This window comes from Cimex lectularius, unplaced genomic scaffold (genome assembly GCF_000648675.2).
Source record: "Cimex lectularius strain Harlan isolate CLEC.00 unplaced genomic scaffold, Clec_2.1 scaffold3, whole genome shotgun sequence".
NCBI classification, from domain to species: domain Eukaryota; kingdom Metazoa; phylum Arthropoda; class Insecta; order Hemiptera; family Cimicidae; genus Cimex; species Cimex lectularius.
The window spans coordinates 1,012,648-1,035,672 of NW_019392688.1; the positions used below are offsets into that span (position 1 = coordinate 1,012,648).

At 35.4% G+C, this 23,025-nt stretch overlaps 1 protein-coding gene across 14 annotated transcripts in view; it reads left to right on the forward strand.

Moving 5' to 3' along the window:
* The window catches only part of LOC106662262 (disintegrin and metalloproteinase domain-containing protein 11), an 880,166-nt gene that overhangs the window by 835,393 nt on the left and 21,748 nt on the right, over positions 1-23,025 (forward strand). For all 14 annotated transcript variants that reach the window (XM_014386216.2, XM_014386212.2, XM_024225839.1 and 11 more), the window contains 4 exons: positions 6,408-6,611; positions 19,858-19,932; positions 19,998-20,170; positions 20,238-20,407. In XM_014386216.2, the coding sequence (XP_014241702.2) occupies positions 6,408-6,611; positions 19,858-19,932; positions 19,998-20,170; positions 20,238-20,407 (622 nt within the window). The remainder of the gene's footprint in view (positions 1-6,407; positions 6,612-19,857; positions 19,933-19,997; positions 20,171-20,237; positions 20,408-23,025) is intronic.

A 23,025-nucleotide genomic window follows, 5' to 3' on the forward strand; every position in this document is an offset into this window, starting at 1 on the left:
TTATATCAACTAAAAACCTTAATTAATTGTAATGTAAAATAAAATGTTTGAGATGTTTTGGTTCAATTAATTTTTATTGCTGTCATTTATATTAACACACAACCCAAAGATTTTTTTATATAAGCTCAAATAAAAGAAATACAGCCCTCCTAATGGTTGTTGTAACATCGGATTTGGATGAAAGCCACAGGAGCTATGCACTTTTAAGTGGAACACTGGTCATAGTAGAATCAAAATTGCCCCAGGCTGATCCAGCACAAAATTTTTTTTGCTACGTAATTCGTGTTTATGAGCAGGATGATGATTAAAATAAATCCAGAAATTTTTCTTTTTAACACAAGAAGTTTTCGCCTATTTTACTGAGAGCGTTGATTTTTTTCTAACTTTTACATATCTAATCGCATTTAATCGACGGATAATATCATATTAAATATGCATGTTGAAATACATAATTCGCAGAAATGTATAGAATTATAGTAGAAAATAATATATATATATTATTACGTAACACTTTGTTTTCGGTCCAGAAGGCTCATTTGATCGGACGCTGGCACATGGGTTTAATATTAAAAATCAAATTTTTAAATAAAACGTCAAACCAGATTTCATTAAAAGCAGCCATCTGGTCACCTTATGCTCCCCTTGTTAGGCATTTAACTATACTTTAGCCATAAAATATATGTTGAGACTACGTTATGAATAAAGCTAATAAAAGCCATGGAACAAGAACAAGACGACCAAATGTCAAGAAAGTCATTGATCAATGTACTGACTAATAGTTATTTTTACAAATTCTAGATTTTTTGGGCATTTATCACAAAAATTTAGTATTTCATGGGATAAAAATAAAAGCTTTTTAATGTAGGTCTTTTGATAATTATATAAACAAATGTCGTATTAAAAATACTTAACAGTTTTCATGAAGTGTTAATAAACAGTAATAAACAAAGATGAATTGTAGATATTGATTTTATGTTGAATATGATACTTCTACTTTGGAAGTAATTGTAAATAAACGAAAGAAACCCATCATCCCGAGGTAACTATAAGTGACATCTTTTAGATGGGGTGCATCATTTCGTCCATCTTGGACAATTAAAAGTTTTCTACACCAGGTAGAGCTTCGTAACGGGAAGAATCGGGCTATTAAAAATCATGACCTAGAAGTTAGAGCAATTAGTGTCAAGGCAGAAACGTTGCAATCCGCCCCACTCAAGTTTTTCCGTCTTTTCCCGTCTGCACACTTTCCCGAGGAAGGTGTCAGGTGCCTGTAGGTGCGGTCCAATAAACCTTCGGCTAAACTGAACCCGAGCACTTCACGTTCCGAGAGTTACTTGACGAAATAAGTTCGAACTTTGCCGGAAGAAGTTTTATCACGGCGAAAAAATATGGTATATAGGTGCAAAAGTTCCCGCTTTTATCCAAACTCTTGTGATATTGAGGCATAACGTCTTCTTTTTTAAGAGAAACAATAGTTTTTCGTGTGTTTGTGAGCAAAATTTTCAACATCTACAAAGTGAAAAGGTCTCAGGGCATATTGTATGTCGGTTTAATACATATTCCAGGGTTTTCTCACTTTTAAATGAAATTTCTTCAGAATATAAAGGTTGATGGCAATATGAATATTTATTTTAAACAAAAGTTGTTCACTTAGGAAAATTTCAATACTTCCAAACAGGCTCGGTTTATTACCGTTTCTTTTCGTATCTGTTAACAACCATTCATACTGATTTTTCACATTTATATACTGAAATACATCTTCCGAAAACAAAGATTCTCTCACTCTCTGTTTTGGTTTAGCTGTCTTAAAAAAAAAACATGTTTAAAGGGTAGGGAAAAAAATATCTTGTAAATTGTGTGCTTGTTTTCCCTGGATACAATTTCGAGGTGTCTTTCGGCCGGGGAGGTGCTGTCAGCTGAATATCAATTGATCCAGGTCTCCTCCTTGCTTCCCTACACAAATACCGGTTGAATGCGAATTGAAGCAATAAAACTTGTAACAATTCAGTTTGCACTCGTCCAATTTTTCCCTTGTCAACGGCCAGAGGCGGACAAATGGCCGTTTACACCCCGGTTTGGAAATTGAATAAAACTCGTTCCTTTTGCGACCCGTGATCGTGGGTATTATCGACTTTGTTTTTTAGATTCAGATACTCAAGGAAAATTTGCTGGAATGGGAGATTCTGTCCGCTTTTTTGCAAGAACAAAGGCGTAAAGCACAATTAAGTCTCCATTCGAAAAAGAAGCCATTTCTAAATGAAGACCGATCTTCCTCCATCCATCCAAGTAGGTAATTTATACTTGACCGGACTTGGAGTATTTCCATGATGGAGCACATTTTCCAATTGAGTATTGCTCATTTTCTCAATTGTTCAACATTTTTTTGAAACAGTGTTATAATGAATTTTTGTCGATCAAAACATATGCCATATATCCTTTTTTAACGCCAAATTTTATAATTTACCTTGAAGACACTGATCTAGCTAAAACCTTGTCTAATTAACCATTTACCCAAATTGAAAATTCCAAAATTAAACCTGTAAATAGTGAACTATTCTAAATAATTGCAATTCCCATAATCCACCAAAAATTCGAGTTACATGTGTTTTACTTAATGAAATAACGATAATGTAAATTAATTGGAATATTCTAAATACTTATTATTAAAGATCTTTTCAATGATTAATATCATATTATTAATCCAGAGCGGATGCCATTAGGTAGCTTTCTCTATAACGCCAATAACATCACACTCACAAATTGAAATCCAATTTGCGGGTTGTATATTAAAAATAATGCAAGTTTGGAAAAAGCAGAAAAACTATTTTTAATTTTTATAAAATAAAGAAAATTTATTCGAATATTTTCCATTACAATCTATACATCTTTGTCAACGATTAATAAGCGCTTTTATTACGCTGATATGAAAATCTTTATTTCGACTTAAAATAAAGTCTTGGAAGTCGTTTTTGGCTACACCGCATTCTCTCAAAATGTTATCCCTCAAGAAGTGATCAAAATGCCTAAGAAAGTGGAAATCTGTATAGCGTGGGGTGAAAATGGAGGGTGCGGTAAGGTTTCATATCCTAAGTCCTTAAGTTTCCGTAGGGTTGGCATTGCGACGTGTGGCCTGGAGTTTTCGAAGAAGAATCGACCCTTACGGTTTACCAATGCTGGACAAAGACGTTTCAGTTTCCCGTGCATTTTGTCAATTTCTTGGAAATATTTCTCTGCTGTGATAGATGCACCATAATTTAGGACATTATAGTGAACAATATTAGCTGTACACCCCCAAACAGTCACTACAACCTTTTCGGGTAGAGATTTGGTTTCGGGAAGTGTTTCCGCACTTCATCCTTATCCAACCACTATCTATACGTCCCCTGTTGCCGTACAGAATCCATTTCTCAAACGTGATGATTTGATTGAGAAATGGATCATTTTGGTGTCGCTACAGAAGAGATGTAAAAATTTCAAAGCGTCAATTCTTTGAGCTTCGGTCAGTTTGTGTAGTACCCACTTGTCAAGCTAATTTACTTTACCAATTTACTCCAGATGGCAAACGATTGTTGAGTGGTCAACACTAAGCTCTTCCGCAATTTCTTGTGTTGTTTTACCTGAATTTTTTTCAAAGTTTTGAGTTGGTCGTCGTCCACAACGGAAGATCTCTGCGACCTCCCCAAGACGAAATGTCTGAAACCATCGCTGCACCGTGCATTGCTAACGCTTCCCTGCCACCAAACTGTATTGACGTTACGCGCAGTTTGGGCCGCACTTCGCTGAACTTTAAATTTGCAGAATAAATTTGACGAAAATCTAGTTTGCCATGTTTAATTTCGCAGGTCCTCACTCTTATAAAATTCGATATAACCCAACACATTTTATATAAAAGAGAACAGTTAAATGTATTTATTATCAATAAATTAGATTTGAGGATTTAACTTTGTGACAATCACACGAATGTTGGGCTCGAATGCAGAGCCGCTGGATTCGAACCCGGGACCTTTACCTTACAGTGATGAACGCCGTGTCAACGCCTAAACCGTTGCGCCCCCGATTTATTTGTTATATATAATATGTTACAAGCATATTCTTAAAAAAAAGTATTAAATCTCAACCGATATCTAGTTCATAAATAAGCAAAATATGAAACTTAAATTATTCATAGAACTTTTCTAAAATTGATTTTTCAATACAGCCGAAACTTCAAATTCTGTATTACTTTGTTATTATGCCGAACTACTATAACGACTATATCTACCTCTTGGCCAAATACCCTAATAAGCAAAGTTTGTTGACAAAATTAGTATTAATTAAACTTAACTGATTAGTTTCCCTTAACGGTTAAACATACAAAACCGCGTGCACTAGGAGTAGAAAAATTAAAATAAACCAAGAAATGTCTGAAATATTTTGTTTCTTCACATATTTCAATGAGTAGTTTAACATGGCTGCACGAATTATGTAGGTAAAAAGGGTTATTTTGGTTTAAATAATAAAATTTGTTCATTATCAGAAACTCACAAAGCCTCTAAAAATATGATAGTTTTTTAAATTTGCTTGAAACAATCAACAGTAGTAGAACCGACAGGTGCTTATATATAGGTAAAAATGTCAATACCTTATTTTCTTTTTCTCCGCAATAAGATATTTGAAATTTCTTTTTAGGTGTATAATCCCTCTATAATATTGTTAGTTTTTATGGAATATATTTAATTTGAAGCACTGTGTCATTTATAATTTAAGGTTTCACAAGTTTGATTTTGTTTTTTCCTCTTTTGTGTCCATATTTTGGTTGACTCAGCATATTAAGAAATACCAAAAGAAAATACTGTAGTTTGTTAGTTACTAAAGTGAAAAGAAGTGCCTTTTCATTTGTGAGCTTTGAGAAAAATGGGCATAAAGTTAAAATTTAGCAATTTTTCAGAAAAGCAGTGTTGTGTAATATTTTCATTTCTCTTTCGGTCAAACGCGGTTGGCTATCACAGACTAGTTCATCGTATATTTCTGACACTGACATAAACCTGAACATAATTTCCAGTAATTCGATTTTTTTCTGAAAATGGAATTATTGTTTGCTGCCCAAATGTTGTTGTTTTTTAGTTCTTTTGATCGTTGCTTTTTTAGTATTTTTTGAGCTTTTTTTTATGTTTGCTCAATTATCTTTGTTTTATTCACTACTATACATAATTTAGTATTAATTTATAGTTTTGGCTTTTTCGTCCAATTTAATTTGGTAAGATCTTACATTTAGTATTTAATAGTAAGTTTTAATATATATTTTTGAGCTCAGTGTTTTCTATGGAATTTTATTTTTTGTTTAAACACGACATACGTTTGTTGAAAATGCATTGATCTAAGATTTTTCAAAACGCAAAAATCCAAAACATATATACATAACATAAATGTTGGACGGTCTAGAGAAAGTAAACTAAATACACATAAGAGTTTTTTTTTTTTTTTTAGGAAAAATAAGAAACTATTTTTTCGATTTTAAGTTTCGCCGTTAGGTGTAACTAATAATTATCAAAACAATATTTAATACGCAATTGCAGTAATATTTGCTTCATATTGCGGTTTTAATTATCGAGAAAAATTTAAACAAAATATTTATTTTAGCGATTTTTTGACATTTTTAATTTTTATTTAGGAAAAAAGACTATTTGACGGCTTTGCCGTTTTTTTGGTTCGCCTGTCCTCGTTATAATACTCCTTTTGCTCCAGGAAATTTAAATAATGTCTTTATATAAGACTGTGCTCGATCATATGTAAAAAAAAATAAACCTGGAGTAATCGCCATTTCGGCGCTTTGGTATGCTAAACCTGCACGACTGATCCGCCGTGCGGGTTTTAATCTATTCAAGCGCCTGGCTGTGAGGAAACGTCAACTTTTTTCTAGTTCTACGATTTGCCGGATGCTTTTTCGTATTTTGCATATTTGGTGGTGTTATTTTAGAAGAAAGAAATAGAAAGGAAGAGATTTATAAATTATTTTTGTTTTTAAAAAATCAATGGCCGAGGAGATCTAAATGATCCATATAAGGCTTTAGTAGTTATAATTGACCATATTAATAATTCTGTTTAATTATATTGTAAATGTAAGGTTTTGGTATGAGAAAGCAAATGGCACGAACGGGATACGAACCGGAACCCGAAGCTAAAGGACTTAGGTTAATCTCGCTCGTGACACTTCCTTTTTATCTCAACCAAGACCTTAGATTAAAAGTATAATTAATTCAAATGAAGAATAATGTTTTAAGAATTCTTAAATAAACCAGTATAAACATCGTTTTGTTTACAATAGTAGTGTTTTAACCAAAGCAAAGAGATATTGTACAGCTTACAAAAAGTTGTAATGTCTAAATCTTGGACGCTATTTATAATTCTGTTTATAACTTTTGTTCCAGAAACACCCACATGTGATCTTCGAGGCGAGAACGAAGGCGAACAAGGGTTGTGCCAATTCGGGTAATTCTGGCCGCAACATGGACTGGTACCGGACGAGGTCACCCCATTCCGGCCTGACAGACCATCCCTCCAGCCGGATAAGAAGGGATGTGTCTGAAGCCACCAAATACATCGAAACCGCCCTTGTCATAGACAAGGCGATGGTGAGTCGTATGATTATTTAAAAGGGCGATCAATTTTGAACTACACGTCGGTTCGGCGTATGGGCGAATGGGGCGGATTGTAATAATAATAGGCCTTCGCTCCGTTCTGGATTATGATGAAGAGGCCGCTGTAATGTGGCGTCCGGGGAATTATTAAGGATTAGGTGCTCGAGACCGGCAAGTGTTCAATTAATACTTGATTCAAACTTGGATTATAATTTCGTGCTAGACCCCTTCCAGTTTCTAGAAGTTTCGCAGCTTGGCGATGGTGGGAAGCTCTAAAGTACACACAGAAAATCTCTATAAAAGATGGTGTGACTTAGCAATTATCATTAAATCAACTAATTATATTTTAAATGGATTATAGGTAAATTTTAATTTATACAGATGATTCAAGAGTATCAGATAAATAAATGATTGGCTTGAAATATGAAAAAATAAAACATCGTTTAATAAAAGTTTACGCAAATGCATCAACTCGAGATTGAATCTGATTTCTTGGATAAACTTTTTATTTTTGATTTTAAATCAACAGATTATATCAATCGTTTAGTGACTAATTACTAATTTAGCTAGTAGTTTGATGTTTCTACATAATTGAAAAGTGACATTCCCTTACACCGTATAAAGAGCGAGTAGGAATAGCACCCGATGTGGGAATTGTGCTTATGCAAGACGATATCTTTTCATTGTTAAAGAGAACAACTAGATTAAAATAGAGAAAAGACGAGAAAGGATGTTTGTTTACAAAATGCGTAATCGTCATGTTAACAACAATAATACGAACGCATCTAACAACACCTGTTGATTTAATTAAAATTACAAATATCCATATTCATTTTTGAGCAGTTTATATTAGTTATATTTGGGTTTCTTTTTAGAGTTGTGGATAAAACTGGGCTTTTTTATTGTGAATAGTATATGGTAAATATCTCCTTCGAGAGTTTCCTTTTGTGTACATAAAATGTGAATGTATTTATTAGTGTGAATGAGTAGTGAGAGACCACGCTCTGAGAAACGTCATTCTCACAATAATGTATATGGTAATGCTATATACAGGATGTCCCAGTTCCTTCTGACGAAACTCAGGGAACCGATTCTACTCTTCGTTTGGAGCAAAAAATGCTCAGGAGAAAATTTTCGGAAAGTTCTCTATTTTGAAGATATTCGTTAATGTAGGTTTTTTCAACTTTTCACTACCTTACCACATAATAACGCTTACAACTTCCAAAATATTGAAACTACAACAAATCCAATTACACCAATTGTAATAACGCTAAATTTGCAGTAAGATACTTCTATTTGCAATAATCTGAATGACATAAAATGTTAGCCAATATCAGTTGGAACATGCCAAAATTACAAAATTTAAAATTTTGGTCATGATTGCACGTTCTACTGAGGTTACAAAAAAATACCTACAACTTGTCAAATTTCACAAAAACTTCTTCATCTAATATGCTTTATGTTGATATATCCAGGTTTTTAAATAACGTTCTAGTAGAGTTGAAAAATCAACGTACATGAAGACGTTTTTTTGAAATTTGACAAGTTGTAGGTATTTTTTTGTAACCTCAGTAGAATCATGACCAACATTTTAAATTTTGTAATTTGACATGTTCCAACTGATTGGCTAACATTTTATGTCATTCAGATTATTGCAAATAGACGTATCTTACAGCAAATTTAGGGTTCTTTCAAATGGTATAATTGGATTTGTTGTAGTCTCAACATTTTGGAAGTTGTAAGCGTTTTTATGTGGTAAGGCAGTGAAAAGTTGAAAAAACCTAAATTGACGAATATCTTCAAAATAGAGAACTTTACGAAAAAATTTTCCTGAGCATTTTTTGCTCCAAACGAAGAGTAGAATCGATTCCCTGAGTTTCGTCAGAAGGAACTGGGACACCCTGTATATCATATTGCGAACTTCTGGTTAAAGACGATATCTTTTCATGGTTAAAGAGAACAACTAGATTAAAATAGAGAAAAGACGAGACAAGGTGTTTACAAAATGAGTAATCTTCATGTTAACTACAATAAAATGAACATATGTAACGAAAATATATCTGTTAATTTAATTAAAATTAATATAGTAAAAATAAATTACAAATATTCCTATTCATTTTTGAGCAGTTTGCATTAGTTATATAGCTACGTAAAGAGTGACGAGGAATAACGAGTATTCCATCACTCTTCTTGAATGAATATGTATGTAAATTAATATTAAAAAAAAGATTATTGAGAGAGTGAATGTGTTTAGATTACACTGCGTGCTAAAATTACATGCTAAAGTGCTGCTTGGAGGGTTAAAATGACCTAGCTGTTGACAACCCCTAGATCCCGCCAAGGTCTGACCTCGGACTGTCCAAACACTAAGTAGGTGATTCTCGCGGCTTGTCTTTTATGTTATATGTATAAATCACGATTTAGTTTATATCAGCCTTCAATATAAATGTGGATATATCAATTATTATTATAATTATGTAAATCAACATTAGAAAATCAATATAACCTGTTTATTATAACTTCATCTCAAAAATGGAACAACCTTTTAAATCAAAAAACGTTTGAAGACAACCTTCTCGATATTAGCTGAATATCATAACTAAAAAAGCTCTTTTACTTGTAATCATTTATAAATAATCAATAATCATGTGTTTTCACAATCATTTTTCTGAGAGGAAGGACGAATTAACCTAAAGTTTTTCACTTGAAATAAAATGACATAGTTCTTTCCGTAGTCTGTAATTAATTCTGAATTGTTCTTTTCTTGCATTGAAGGTGATTTTTTCTCAAAACGTTTGTTGTAATTTTAGCCAATTTTGACTGTTACAAACCATCTTTTTCTCAAGTTAGGAAAATTACACATTTTACAAAATAATTACTTATATTGTTATCTACTTATCACTACTATTTGTATTAGGCTCCTAATTAAAATGAACGTATTAATTCTATCTGCTCCGGTGTAATTCAATGGAAAACGAATTTTCCAGAAAAAAAGAAAGCCTCGGGGTCCGACTAAATTAAAATTTGATATTTCAAACCCAGCAAAACAAGCAGTTTCATTAGGTGTAATATTACTTTGCGAGAGATGATACACAAAAAATGGGTTTATGTCGCCTGAGGCATTATAAAAATTGCTGTCACAAGTTTATGTTTGACAAATTGACTCGGTTGATATTGTTCATAAGGGTTCTTACTCAAAACTCATTTTAATAGTAGATGAAAAAAAGCGAATATTTTGCTTTATATAAAAATGTGGCTTAAATGGTGAGATTCAATGTCAGGCGTTGATCAAGATAAATTGTGGATGGATTTTAACTACTGTCCTTTATTTGGCTTTTTCAATAATACATTTTGAATTAGTTTACATCTGGAGATAAAGCCGAAATTTTAAATTCGTGGTAAAGGAATACATTTTAGAATCCCAATATCTAATGGATTTTAACATTCCTGTTCATATTGATGGGTTGAAGTTTGCATAAAAATTTATGTCCTTATTCTAGAGATTATAAACAAACAGCATCGTTATACAGTTGTATGAAAGTTGTCGTAGACGCTAGAAAAATAATAAAAGTGTTAGTACGAAGACATTTGTAAGTTCGAAAGATAACCAATTGACGTCTATAAAGGAAAAGCTATATTCGGAAAGTCGTAAAAATCGGTCATTTCGTTTTAATGGAAGCTCGCTGATTCACGAGCTTTCAAACTGGCGGTCTAGAGATTAGTGACTCCTGCATGGCAGTGAACGGTCTGAAATTGATATTGTGCCCAGCGGAGTAATTCATCTCACTTTTTCTGCTATTTATCATACGAGACGGATCAATATTTGCAGAGTACTAAATACTTTTTAAACGGTTTAATGTTTCCGGATCTTACAGAAGGAAAATCCCTTATACTAACTTCATCATGACAAATGATTAGAGCAAAAATCCTTAATAAATCTACGAAAAACATTTTAATATGAACTAAATATAGTTAATTTGTACGAAGGCCTCTGCATTGAGCGGACGCAATTTATTCATACAAATTTCTTATTCGTTCAGTGAAAATATCCTCGCTGATTTTATAGTCAGGAGATTCCGTGAGCCTTTGAATAACATTTGCAAGAAATCTACAATTTAATGAGGAAAGTTAAATATTAATGTTCTCAAGATCCTTCGTTAATTCTTTTGTATTAGAAAACGTATGTAGATCGAAGGCGAATCTTTTGTAACTTTTTTTTTTCAAAATAAAGAACAAGTAATTAAGATTTTTAGTTGAGATAAAAAAGTCAGTGTCACGAGCGGGATTCGAACCCACGATCTTCGGCTAGATACGCCGCTGCTCTACCACTTGAACTATCGTGACCACGATCCACTCGGACACTAACTTCCCATCTCAACCCCACCATTTGAATTTTCCGTACTTTTTGCCATTTTTCAAATGTCGTGTAATCTATTTGATTTTCGGCGACAAATGAAATGGCCACGGAGAGCTTTAGTGAACCTTATGCGTATACCTATACATCATTTAAACTTATTAAATTCACTAATTTTCGTGGTCCGCTTGACCAATTAATATCTTTCAATTAATTGGTTTTTAGTTGAGATAAAAAAGTCAGTGTCACGAGCGGGATTCGAACCCATTTCGATATTTCAAAAATGGCAAAAAGGAGGGAAAACTCAAAAGGTGGGGTTGAGATAGGAAGTTGATGTCCGAGTGGATCGAGGTCACGATAGCTCAAGTGGTAGAGCAACAGCATATCTAGCCGAAGATCTTGGGTTCGAATCCCGCTCGTGACACTGACTTTTTTATCTCAACTAAAAACCTTAATTGATTAAAAGATATTAATTGGTCAAGCGGACCACGAAAATTAGTGTATTTAATAAAGAACAAGTTGAAATAATAGATATGAATAAATAACTAGTGAACTTTTTCAGCCAGTTTTTTATTGATGCCGATGCATTTCGGGGGAAAATGACTCCTCTTTTTAGGGCTACATAAAGAAAGGAGCCAGATTGTCCCCAAAATGCATTGGCACCAATAAAAAATTGGTTGATGAAGGTCACTAGTTATTTTGACGAAATCTGTCACCGAAGAAAAGCCACTTATGGAAAAAAGGAAGAGGTGTAGTAAGTTGAAATAACTTAATCCTTTGAACAGTAAGGGCTCAATAGAAGGGCGGGGCTGAATGTCCAATCAGCTTAACTGGAGATTATATTAGCTCGGAAGTTGTACCCAGGGCATTCCAAGGAGAACGAAGATGTTTGTCTGTTCACATGTACAAGCAACGTCTCAATATCCATTTCCCTCGTAGAGAGCACAACTGTTCCTTTGGAAACGATTCGAGGTTTCTGACACGTTTCCAGCCTCAGGGCAATTTATTAACGCCAATTTCCGATTTCCGAAAATACCCGTTGTCTTACAGACATTCCGCCGGAAAAAAACATAAATTAATTTATTTCAGACATCGCCAGGAGCGGAATTCACGACTTCTTTTAAGAAATATTTATGTCACCATCCTCTCTTGATGCGGGCTGCGACAGTTTTAATACAACTGATGAAATCTGAGCTTTTAGCCGGCTTGCCCCCCGGTACTCCAATTACACTAAGAGGGTCTTCTCCCTCCGCCACCCCTTTTCTAAACTAACAGAGCCACCCTTTTGCTCTTGTATTAAACATAGAATTCAATGTTTCGAACAATTTCATATCATCCGGGACGGTTGGTTTATTTAACAGCGTCATGGAGCAGATGCTGCATTTCATCCATTATTGAAACGAGTTAACGTCTATGGGCCTCCGCAAAGTGGTCGACCTTAAATGATAATTATAAACTGCAAAACAGTTTATAAACGAGCCGTTGTAAAATTCAGCCCTTTTATTCAATATCGTCTCACGTTTTCATCAACCGACGTATTAACCTTATACACACGGAACTTGTATAAATATTTGCTATTTATACTAAAATAATCGTAATTCCTTAAGACTTTTCTCGTGTTTTCCTGGATTTTTGAAAATGAGAACGTTCCTGAACATAAATTTTGTTGGATTGATTGTTTATGCGCTTATTGGGAGAAGATAAACCTTGAAATTACTAACTTGTTGGAGTCATGAGATATCAAGAATAAGGTAGTTTTGAAAAACACCTTTTTAATTTTTTGGCCGACGTTTGATACACCACAAGAATAACACCACACTTTATGCCCTGAAGATGACACGAAAGTCGGCAAAAAAATTAAAAAGGTGTTTTCCTAAACTATCTTTTTCTTGACCGCTCCTCAAGACTCCCAACAAAATGATTAAAAACCTGTCACGAAAAAACACTTTTTTTGTTATGTGGTGCCATTCGTCTTTGATAATGTCAAGTGTACGTCTATTGGGATGTTTCGGACGACAATTTCATACAAAACCAATATGACACCATAAAAATAGCACCACAGATTATGTGAGTATGAAATAATTGGTTCAAAGTTGATATTTACATCTGTATTGAAATTTTTCCGAACACCACACGTTTTGAAATTTAGCCAGTCCCTTAAGATGATCTGGATAAAAGTCGAAACGTCGGCAAAAAATGAAAAAGGTGTTTTTCCAAAATACCTTTTTCTTGACCGCTCCTCAAGACTCCCAACAAAATTATTAAACAACCTGTCACGAAAAAACACTTTTTTTGTTATGTGGTGCCATTCGTCTTTGATAATGTCAAGTGTATGTCTATTGGAATGTTTCGGACGACAATTGCATACAAAACCAATATGACACCATAAAAATAGCACCCCAGATTATGTGAGTATGAAATAATTGGTTCAAAGTTGATATTTACATCTGTTTTGAAATTTTTCCGAACACCACACGTTTTGAAATTTAGCCAGTCCCTGAAGATGATCTGGATAAAATTCGAAACGTCGGCTAAAAATGAAAAAGGTGTGGTGATTCCACCTTATTCTTGACCGCTCCTCAAGACTCCAACAAAATTATTAAACAACTTGTCACGAAAAAAACACTTTTTTTGTTATGTGGTGCCATTCGTCTTTGATAATGTCAAGTGTTATGTCTATTTTTTTCCGACGATAATTTCAAACAAACACAATATGCGACTTCAAGAATAGCACCACACTTTATGCCCTGAACATGACCCGAATAAAGGTCAAAAAATTAAAGGCCGGCTAAATCTAGTAATTCTCTTTTACACCTGAAAATAATAATATGACGAGCATAAAAAAACTAATACTTTGGCTTTTAACAAATCACTAAATAAAACAATTAATATTTACTTCCCCCACAACAGTGATTTACTGTGCTTCGTTCAACGATGAAGAGGTCCTTAAATTAAACGCGAGAGACTGTAGATTGGATAATAAAAGATTATTGGATGACAAAACGTATTCAAGATCGAGTTTACGTCTCGTAATAGGCGTAAAATTATAAATCTCTTAATTATTGTTCACTTAGGTCAGGTCCCTAAGGCGCCTAATTTGTCATAAACAACCCTCAATAATAAAGGGCCTGTAAGAGTAATAACGAAGTACTTTTAATTACTTAAAATGGTGAAGAAGCAGATGCTATGATCAAATCGAAGACCTTGTCATCGCTGTTAATCGTTTTCAAACAATTCCTAATTATTTCTTTTTAGATAATTCTTTTCCTGCGCTTCATTCGTTTAACCCCTCAAGGCCCAATTAAAGGAAGAGACTAAGAGAAGTAATAATAAACAACCCTTCTAATGACAAAAAGAAAGAAAAACCCAGACACATTGATAGTACCAAGATCTGCTAATCGGTACTGAATTATCAAGTTCTTAATTATTTTTAGGTCTTCAGAGTGCTTCAACAACAAGGGTAACGTAAGAGTCTATAAAAGGATTAGTGAAAAAAGTCGATTAATTAGATGAATAAAACCGAGTCAAGACGGACAAAAAGTAATTTCAAGTGTGAGTTTTTTAGTGACCGGTTGTTTAATAATTGGTTGGAGAGTGAAGAGCGGTCAATAATGAAGTAATTTAGAAAAACACCTTGTTCGTTTTTTTGCTCACTTTTTGACACCACACACAAAAGAAAACAGATAAAATTCGTTTAACTCCCCAGAAAGAAAATCGACAAGTCTAACCATGTTCAGACGGAATAATAACACGGGCGGAATTGGACACAATAAAAGAACATATCAAATCAATTAGGGACTTTTACAGACGATCAAACAAGGAAGCACAAGAAACAAGCGATAACAAAAGAGAAAAGTTCATCATCGTTTCTGACGTTGTGAAAGAACGAAAGCTGGACATAATAACAAATAAAAAGCAATTCTCACACATCATTTACACTCCGGACAAAAACAACAAACGAAAACGAACCTTCCAACATAAAACCGTCCAGTGCGAACAAACAAAAAAACCACCGGAATTAGCTCTTAATAACACAAAGACACCGCTGAGAACAATGACCAAACCCTCTTTCCTCCTCACTTGACTTTTTTCAGAAAATATACCTGGCTTGCAAGCGGGTCAAAACCATTTTTCTTTCTTTTTTTATATAATTAATAGCACTTGCATACCTACAAAGCGTGGAAACGCTATGCGACGCTACCCGATGCTACACGACGCCTTGCCACGTTTTGGTAGGGTGTGCACATATATTCGAAGTCAAGCGCACGCCACGTACAGTCACACAGCATGTATCACAAATCAGTATCGCAATCGCAACGCCTCTTTTGTTCTTAATGCATTATTTTGAGCAAAACCATATAATAGATTGTTAGTTAAATTTTATGAGCGCAACCATGTAATAAATTGTTTGATAAACTTAATTGTTTTAAATAAAGTTATTCCGGAGTTTTGATCAATTTTCTTCCTAACCACCATAATTAAATAATTTATATGAAAACTAATGAATTTTTGATCTCGGTTAATTTGGTTTATATTAAAATAAGTATGTTGTAATTGATATAACGACGTAGTTTGAATGAAAATATGAATTTTATTCAGAGGGTAAAGCCGGGGATAAAGCCAGAAACACACTTACCCGATGCTACGCCATGCGACGCTACTCCGATTTTCCATAAGGTTGTATTACCCCCGTGCACATCTACCAGATGCTATGCTACGCTAACCTACCCGACGCTCTGCGATCCCACTGTCCAGATTTTCGTCGAGTCGCATCGAGTACAGTAGAAGACAAAAGAACCGGACACCATATTTTTATTTCAAACTACATGTATTATTGTCGTTATATTAATTACAACATACTTATTTTAATATAAACCAAATTAAACTGTGATTAAAAATTAATTAGTTTTTATTTAAAAAATTAATTTTAATGGTTTGGTAGACAATTAATCAAAACACCGGAATACGATTTTTTGATATAATGAATTTTACTAACAATTTATTTACTCGCTTCGGCGGTACATATACTAAAATTGGAACAATTTATTACACGGTTTTGCTCATAAAATTTAATTAACAATTTATTTCATAGTTTTGCTCGTAAAATTACACCATTTTGTAATATCGGGTAGCATCAGAACAGGACACTCATATTTTCTGTAGTTTATTTCAAACTAAGTACATATAATTTTGTCGTTATATTAATTACATGTTATATTAATGTAAACCAAATTAAACGAGATCGAAAATGCATAAGTTTTTATAAACATTGTTTAATTATGATGGTTAGGAGTAACTTTATTTAAAATGATTAAGTTTAACAAACAATTTATTAGATGGTTGTGCTCATAAAATTTAACTAACAATTTATTACATGGCTGTACAAGGTTTTGCTCAAAATAGTGTATTAAGAACAAAAGATGGGTTGCGATTGTGATAGTGATTATTGTGATAAACGCTGTGTACTGTACGACGTGTGCTTGCTTCGGATAGATGTGCACACCACACCAAAACGTGGCAAGGCGTCGGGTAGCATCGGGTAAGTGTGTTCTCGGCTTAACACGATCTTATGGAAACTTGGACTTTGGATTTGCGTCGCATAGCGTTGCATCGGGTAACTGTGTTCCCTGCTTGTCCTTAATATATATTACAATATTTTCGGCCTATTTTTACGCAAATGTCAAGACACATTTACAAAACACTCCTTGTCGTCATTTTAATAAAAGTATCACATCGTGAGATGAGCTGTGTTTGGGGAAAAGGGAAAGCTAGAGGGTCCGCGGAGGCAATGCGTTTGGGTACAACTATCAAATAAACAAAAAGGGCGTTTTTATCATATCGTATATTCGGAACAACAGGAATAAAATTTTAAGAAGGCACTACCTTAAAAAAGTGACGTTGGGTTGTGGGCGAAAAAGTTTTTTGCGTTTGTTTTCTCTCGCCGGAAAAAGTGTACAACGTCTTATCCAGCTTAATGTATGCAACGCCTACAGAGGGGACCCATATTTGCTTCCTACATACACACAACATACTTCGAAGTTAACGCAATTTTCCCTCTTCAACTTTGGATATGTTCACCTACTGATAACGAGCTACAAACGGAGCTTGCTGAGAAAGCTTCCTTACAGATTGTAGCGCCACCCTACAACGTTACCTGTCCACTACACACAGCAACTGTTGGAACCTACTAAATATCCATTTTAAATATTTAATTTTATAACCACAAAAACAAATGATCTGCCAATTAGGCTTTCGATCTACGAGTGTAATTGTCAGAGATAAAACATTACTTTGTACTCATAATTTGCGTGCAACTTACTAGTGTAGTTAAACATACAAGATTTTAATAAGCAATTTGATTCACCACACCGAAACATTCACGTAGGCGTGCTGAAAGAAATTCAGTCTGAATCAACATGCAAAATTGCCTGCGTGAATAAGGGAATGAACAATAATCCAAGGGCGGTGCTGTTGCAATATGTGGAAATTGTTAAGACAGCTTGGGAAAGGAATGAATTCGATAAAGACGTTATGACTTACTTGTCAACAGTTATTAACCGCTTCTACTTGAACGACATCGCGATCAATACCATGTGATGAAGAAGATGGAGCTAATTTTCACTAACAAGCCATTCTATTCAACGCACACACATTCGAGTTAGATCAACGCATTATAACATGATTCTTATATGTGCTTTCTCCAAACGCATTGCTTCTTCATTATTGGTTTTCCCAAAGGCAATGGACCCCGTGAAGATTTCCTCCTTGGGGCTGCGGGGAGATGAACCTGTAATTATGTCGTTACCGATCAGTTTGGTTTGCCTATCCTCGCTGGGTTGGTCGGTCAGATGTGTTTCGGCATTTCGCCATCGAGGTGCGTTTAGGGAGTTGCTGGGTTGAGAACTGGCCGCGAACGGCGGGTTCTGCACCAGAGGAACACGCAGGTAAGGGTACCAGATCCTGTCCATCTGAACTGCGGGGCAGCGAAGTTTCGTTCCAATTTCAAGCCCAGCTGCATGGGTAAGAACTCACAGTGGCTTAGTGGCGAGACCCCTAGCCTACCTAGAGAAGAGGTTGTGTTTCATCCGTGACCGTGGACCAGAGCCCTTGCGCATGATCTCCGTGTAACCTCCCGACCTCGCGGGAGTCGGAGCGATCGAATGCCGAGCGTACAGCCTACGAGTAGGCTAAGACTGCGCTGACGGAGTCCCTTGAATGCGTGAGGAAAGGCCGACGGGGCGGATGTTTTTCGGTGGTGCCCGTCTGGGCTACTTTTACCGAAAGCATGGTCCCGTCTAGGTGGTGGTCAGAGATTACTTAAATCGAAACCGCGGGTGGACGGATCCAGAGGTTTCGATGCTAGCGGAGCCCCGACACCCAGGGAGATAGGGTTTTCTTCCCTACCAAGGGAATGCGTGGGAGACTTGGTCGATGCATTTCGACCCCTTTTGGGTATCCCTTTACGCGCGGCATACGGTTGATTGTACAACGTTAACCCACCCCCTCGGAAGGGGCAAGCGGCAGAAGTCAGCATGTCCGTTTGATTAGACTGTGGATCTGCGGGCTTCTACACCGAACCTCAAGGTCTTACAGCCAACCGTGCGCGGAGGTGAGTCGCTCCTAACTTGAGAATCTAAACGTGTGATAAGGCCAGGTGCGCTCGCTAAAGAACCTCAATGTTATAAGACATTGCGACCCCAGTAGGAAACATAATAATTTCGCCATCTTCAGTTTCATAGTTCATAGTTTCACCATAGTTTTAGCCTTGGCTAAAGAAGTGGAGGATAAAAGTAAATGAAAATAAATGTCAGTATAAGAATTTTACATTAAGACGACTAATCCTTCCTCCTGTATATCTCAACCGTGTTCCTCTACCCATAACCAACTTGGTTCGCAACTTAAGATTATACATCGACAAACGCCTCAGGTTGAATCCCCATACTAGACATAAACAACACACACACTCAATAGACGATACAAACTTTTTTCTAGACTTTCATATACTATCCAAACTCTCCCCTAACAACAAAAGACTAATCTACTACACATTACAAACCGAAATGTAGCTACTGGAAATATGGGGTTTAGCTAACTATCCAACTCTTGTTGAATCCAATCTTTCCTGTCCAAAACCTTCGTTATATTGAAAATTCGTCACCATGAATTCAATATCCCTTACGTTTCTCACGCCATCAAATCATGTTATGACACATTCCCCTCCTCACTCACAGGACATCCCAATCCCTTAATAACCCAACTTTCCTCTTCCACACTTCCCGATATGCCACACCGCCGAGTGAATCGCCGATGACCTCGTGATCTTGACTGTTTACCTTAAGTTTACCTATATCGAATGTCACTATTAAGTTAAAGGACAGTACAAGTCAATTATCCTTTATCAACATAATATTTTCTTGTTGAAGTTAATTCTGCAGTTGTAAATTTGTAATAAAACGAAAAAAGGTTCTCCAAACACAAAGAATGACTCTTACACCGGTCCTGTGGTACCCACTGATTACAAGTGATATGATTTATAAAATATTCTATTTCTAATTTTTTACTAATTTTTCAGAATCCTGAAATAAAGAAACTACATTGTTTGGCTTTAGATTTTGATAAGAGGATTTCATTCAGGCCGGCTATTTTGACGTTTTGTAAAATTACATTCGAAATCTGAATTATGTCCAATAATCTGCGTGGTTATAATAGAAAAAGAAGAATCAAATAAGGATTAATATTATATGTAATACCTTTATAATAAGTAGAGAAACAAAGGCCTGAAATAAAACCGATACTCTTCACTGACCTTGAATCTTCTCAGCATGAATTTAACTGTTTTTAACTATTTTTAAAATTTATTAAAATTTTACAATTTCTTTTATGCAGTTTGAAAAACGGAATGGGAGTACGAGGTCTGAAGTGGTCCACGACGCGATACAAGTAGCAAACATTGCTGATTTGGTAAGTATACTGACTGTTCTTGTTAAGTTCTAAAATCAATTAGCTAATTTTACATTTTATTTCAGTATTTTCGAACACTGAACACTAGGGTTTCAGTGGTGTATATAGAAACGTGGCAGGGAGCCAACCAATCTCCTATAGATAAGACTCAAGATATCAGTCGCGCTTTGCTCAATTTTAATGATTACACCTCTAGGAACCTATATCATGTCGATAAAGACACTGCACAGTTACTAACGTAAGTATTTCATGGGTGTGCTTTAAATTTTCACCATTTGGTCTAAACGTTTTCTTTGTCGTTTTAGCGGAGAGGTTTTTCAAGGCGGAGAGGCAGGGATGTCAGTTCCGGAGACGGTATGCACGGCCAAATCCGTCGGGATTAGCGTGGACGTCAACGCGTATGAGCTGCACCTTCTTGCCGGAACAATGGCCCACATGATCGGCCACAACATCGGCATGGGTCACGACGGAGGACGTAAGTCGACAAAAACATAGTTTTACAAATGTGTAGTATTTAGTGACCGTTAATTAATGATTATTTAGAAATCGTGAGATGCGGTCTGGTGAGATGTTGGTTGAGAAAAAAACATTTTCTTTATCGTGCCTACGTTTCGATCTTTATTGAAATCATCTTCAGTGAATGTGAATTTTTACAATAATGTCCACAATATAGAAATCTTAGAAATGATGAATGGTGGAGTGAGTGTTCGGTCCTTTTAAAAAGATAGTTTCTACTCACAGTAAGTTGTTTTCCAACGATCCCGATTTCGAGCTTTTCGCTCATCATCAGGTTGTAGAGCTCCTTCAACCTGATGATGAGCTAAAAGCTCGAAATCCAGATCGTTGGAAAACAACTTACTGTGAGTAGAAACTATCTTTTCAAAAAGGATAGAAATTTTAGGTTTAATCAAAGTGTTTGTACTCACTAAAAGTTTGTTTTCTTTGTAGATGTGACACTGTTGTTTGTCGTGTTGACAGTGTTAGTGATATATTAATGTTTTTTGTTTATATGTGTTTGATTTTGAAGGAGTAGGGAAGGAAATAGAGCTAGAAATTAATTTTTCTGTGAGGAGTCGCATCTCAGAATCTTTAAATAATCAAAGTTTTATGTGTGAATGTGTTAATATTTAATCTGCCCATCTAGCGCCCATATAGAGACACACCCTTACAGTTTGAACAAAATTGAAATGGCTTATTGTTTATTTTATCGACCGGTTTCATTCTAGAATTTTCCTAGAGATCATTCTACTATGATTCCTTTCAAACTTTTCTCGAAAGTAATATGCTTTACTTTGCGAACTTTCTCATTTTACCTAATAGTGTGTTCTAAAGACATTGCTTGTTGTTGTATTCTTACTCGCAATAATGGAAAAATTTGTCTCTTCGTTGTTAAACTTGTTTTACTTTAGCTTTTGGAAAAGCGCGCTTTTTTCTTCTTTTTTTTAAGTAAGAAAACTATTATTAACCTTAATTTTTATCAGCTATAGCCCTTCTTATTAGAAACTTCAATCTGTTTGAAATGCTTAAAAGATTTTTATTTATTTTTTGGTTGGGGGGTATGTTAAACTATTATCCATGACTTTTCGAACTAGCTACCATGACCAGAGTGGCAAGGTGGGAGAACGGGCACAGCGGAAGAAACCCTATCCCGACAGCCACCGGCCCACCAGGAAGGAAGGGTGCGGAACCCGGTTCTCTCTATTACCTTAATGCTTTGGCGGACTCCTCATTGTAGGACGTAAATAAAAACCATTCACAACTAGATACTACGGAAAAGTCCACGTCCTCAAGATAGCCGGGGCTAACATGCCCTGCTCCCCTCCGACAACCCGTCTTACCATCTGCGACGACGACCTCCAACTACAGATGGACATTGCCATTCGATCAATTCGATCAAACCTCGATGTTACAATATTTTACGAATTGGTAGAGCAGATCGTGAATTTCCGTCCTATTCATTGAAATCGAGGACTCTCAACAATACGGTCTTTCTACACCTTCCAACGCATGAATATCTTCCATAAGATCTTTTCTTCTTCCCTCGTACTCCGGACACTCCAGTATTATGGAGTTCAGATCTTCCCTGCAAGCACAGGTCGCGCAATTTGGGGTTTCTCTTAGTCCTATTCTATTGAGATGTGTGCGCCCATAACCCTTGATTTGTTCTTGTACGTGCGATCGTGGAATAATAATGACAAGTAGTTCTATAACCTTTTAACCAAGGTTCTTTCAAGTTTCAGTGCCACGGGATACCTTGTCCAATACAAACTTCCTCCTGTTAAATCAGTGTGGTATTCCTGCCAGGCAGACAGCCATTTCTTTATCCAATAAGGGCTTCCTGACGCTTTTTGACAGTTTGTAATCGCAAAGATAATTGCGTAAAATCGTGGTGGTGATAATGATAGATAGCAGAAAAGCTTCCTTGACCCGATTTGCTTCCAGCCAAAAACAGGCTTTTTCACAATTGTTCGTTCGTTTTTTTAAAGTTTTATGATGAATGGTCAGAAATACCAGGGGGCGACTGTGGGAATCAAACCCACGTCCGTGAGGCTATGAGCCGCGAGTTGACGCGCTGACCACGCGGTCAACGTGATCCTCAATGATTGTTTTTGTTATATATAATTGTTAGATTATTTTCTTCTGGTTTTTGAAAAATCTTTTAACTTTTTGAATATAAACACTTGCATTTTTACCTTAAATTTTTTTTGAAGATGTCAATCGAATGTGTCATATTGCGTTCTTCTGCAGGACCAACCTTTACTATTCAAATTAACTTCCCTGCAAAATTTGTCATAATAAATATACAAACCATTCTCTTTTTACTTTTCTGTACTTAAAATGTTATTAACAACGTTTTAAAGACACTGACAGAATATCGCGATTGTTCTGGCATTGAACAAATCTTACATGTACTTACTTATTATTACATACTTTTGCAATATATATTTTGAACCAGATATGGTTCATTTCTCGATGAATACAATATGTTATATTGTGTGTATAATAACTTTTTTTAAATTATATTATTTGAAGTGTAGGTTCTTGAACAGTTTACAACATGGTCTTTGATAGAAGTCTTTTTTATTCATAACG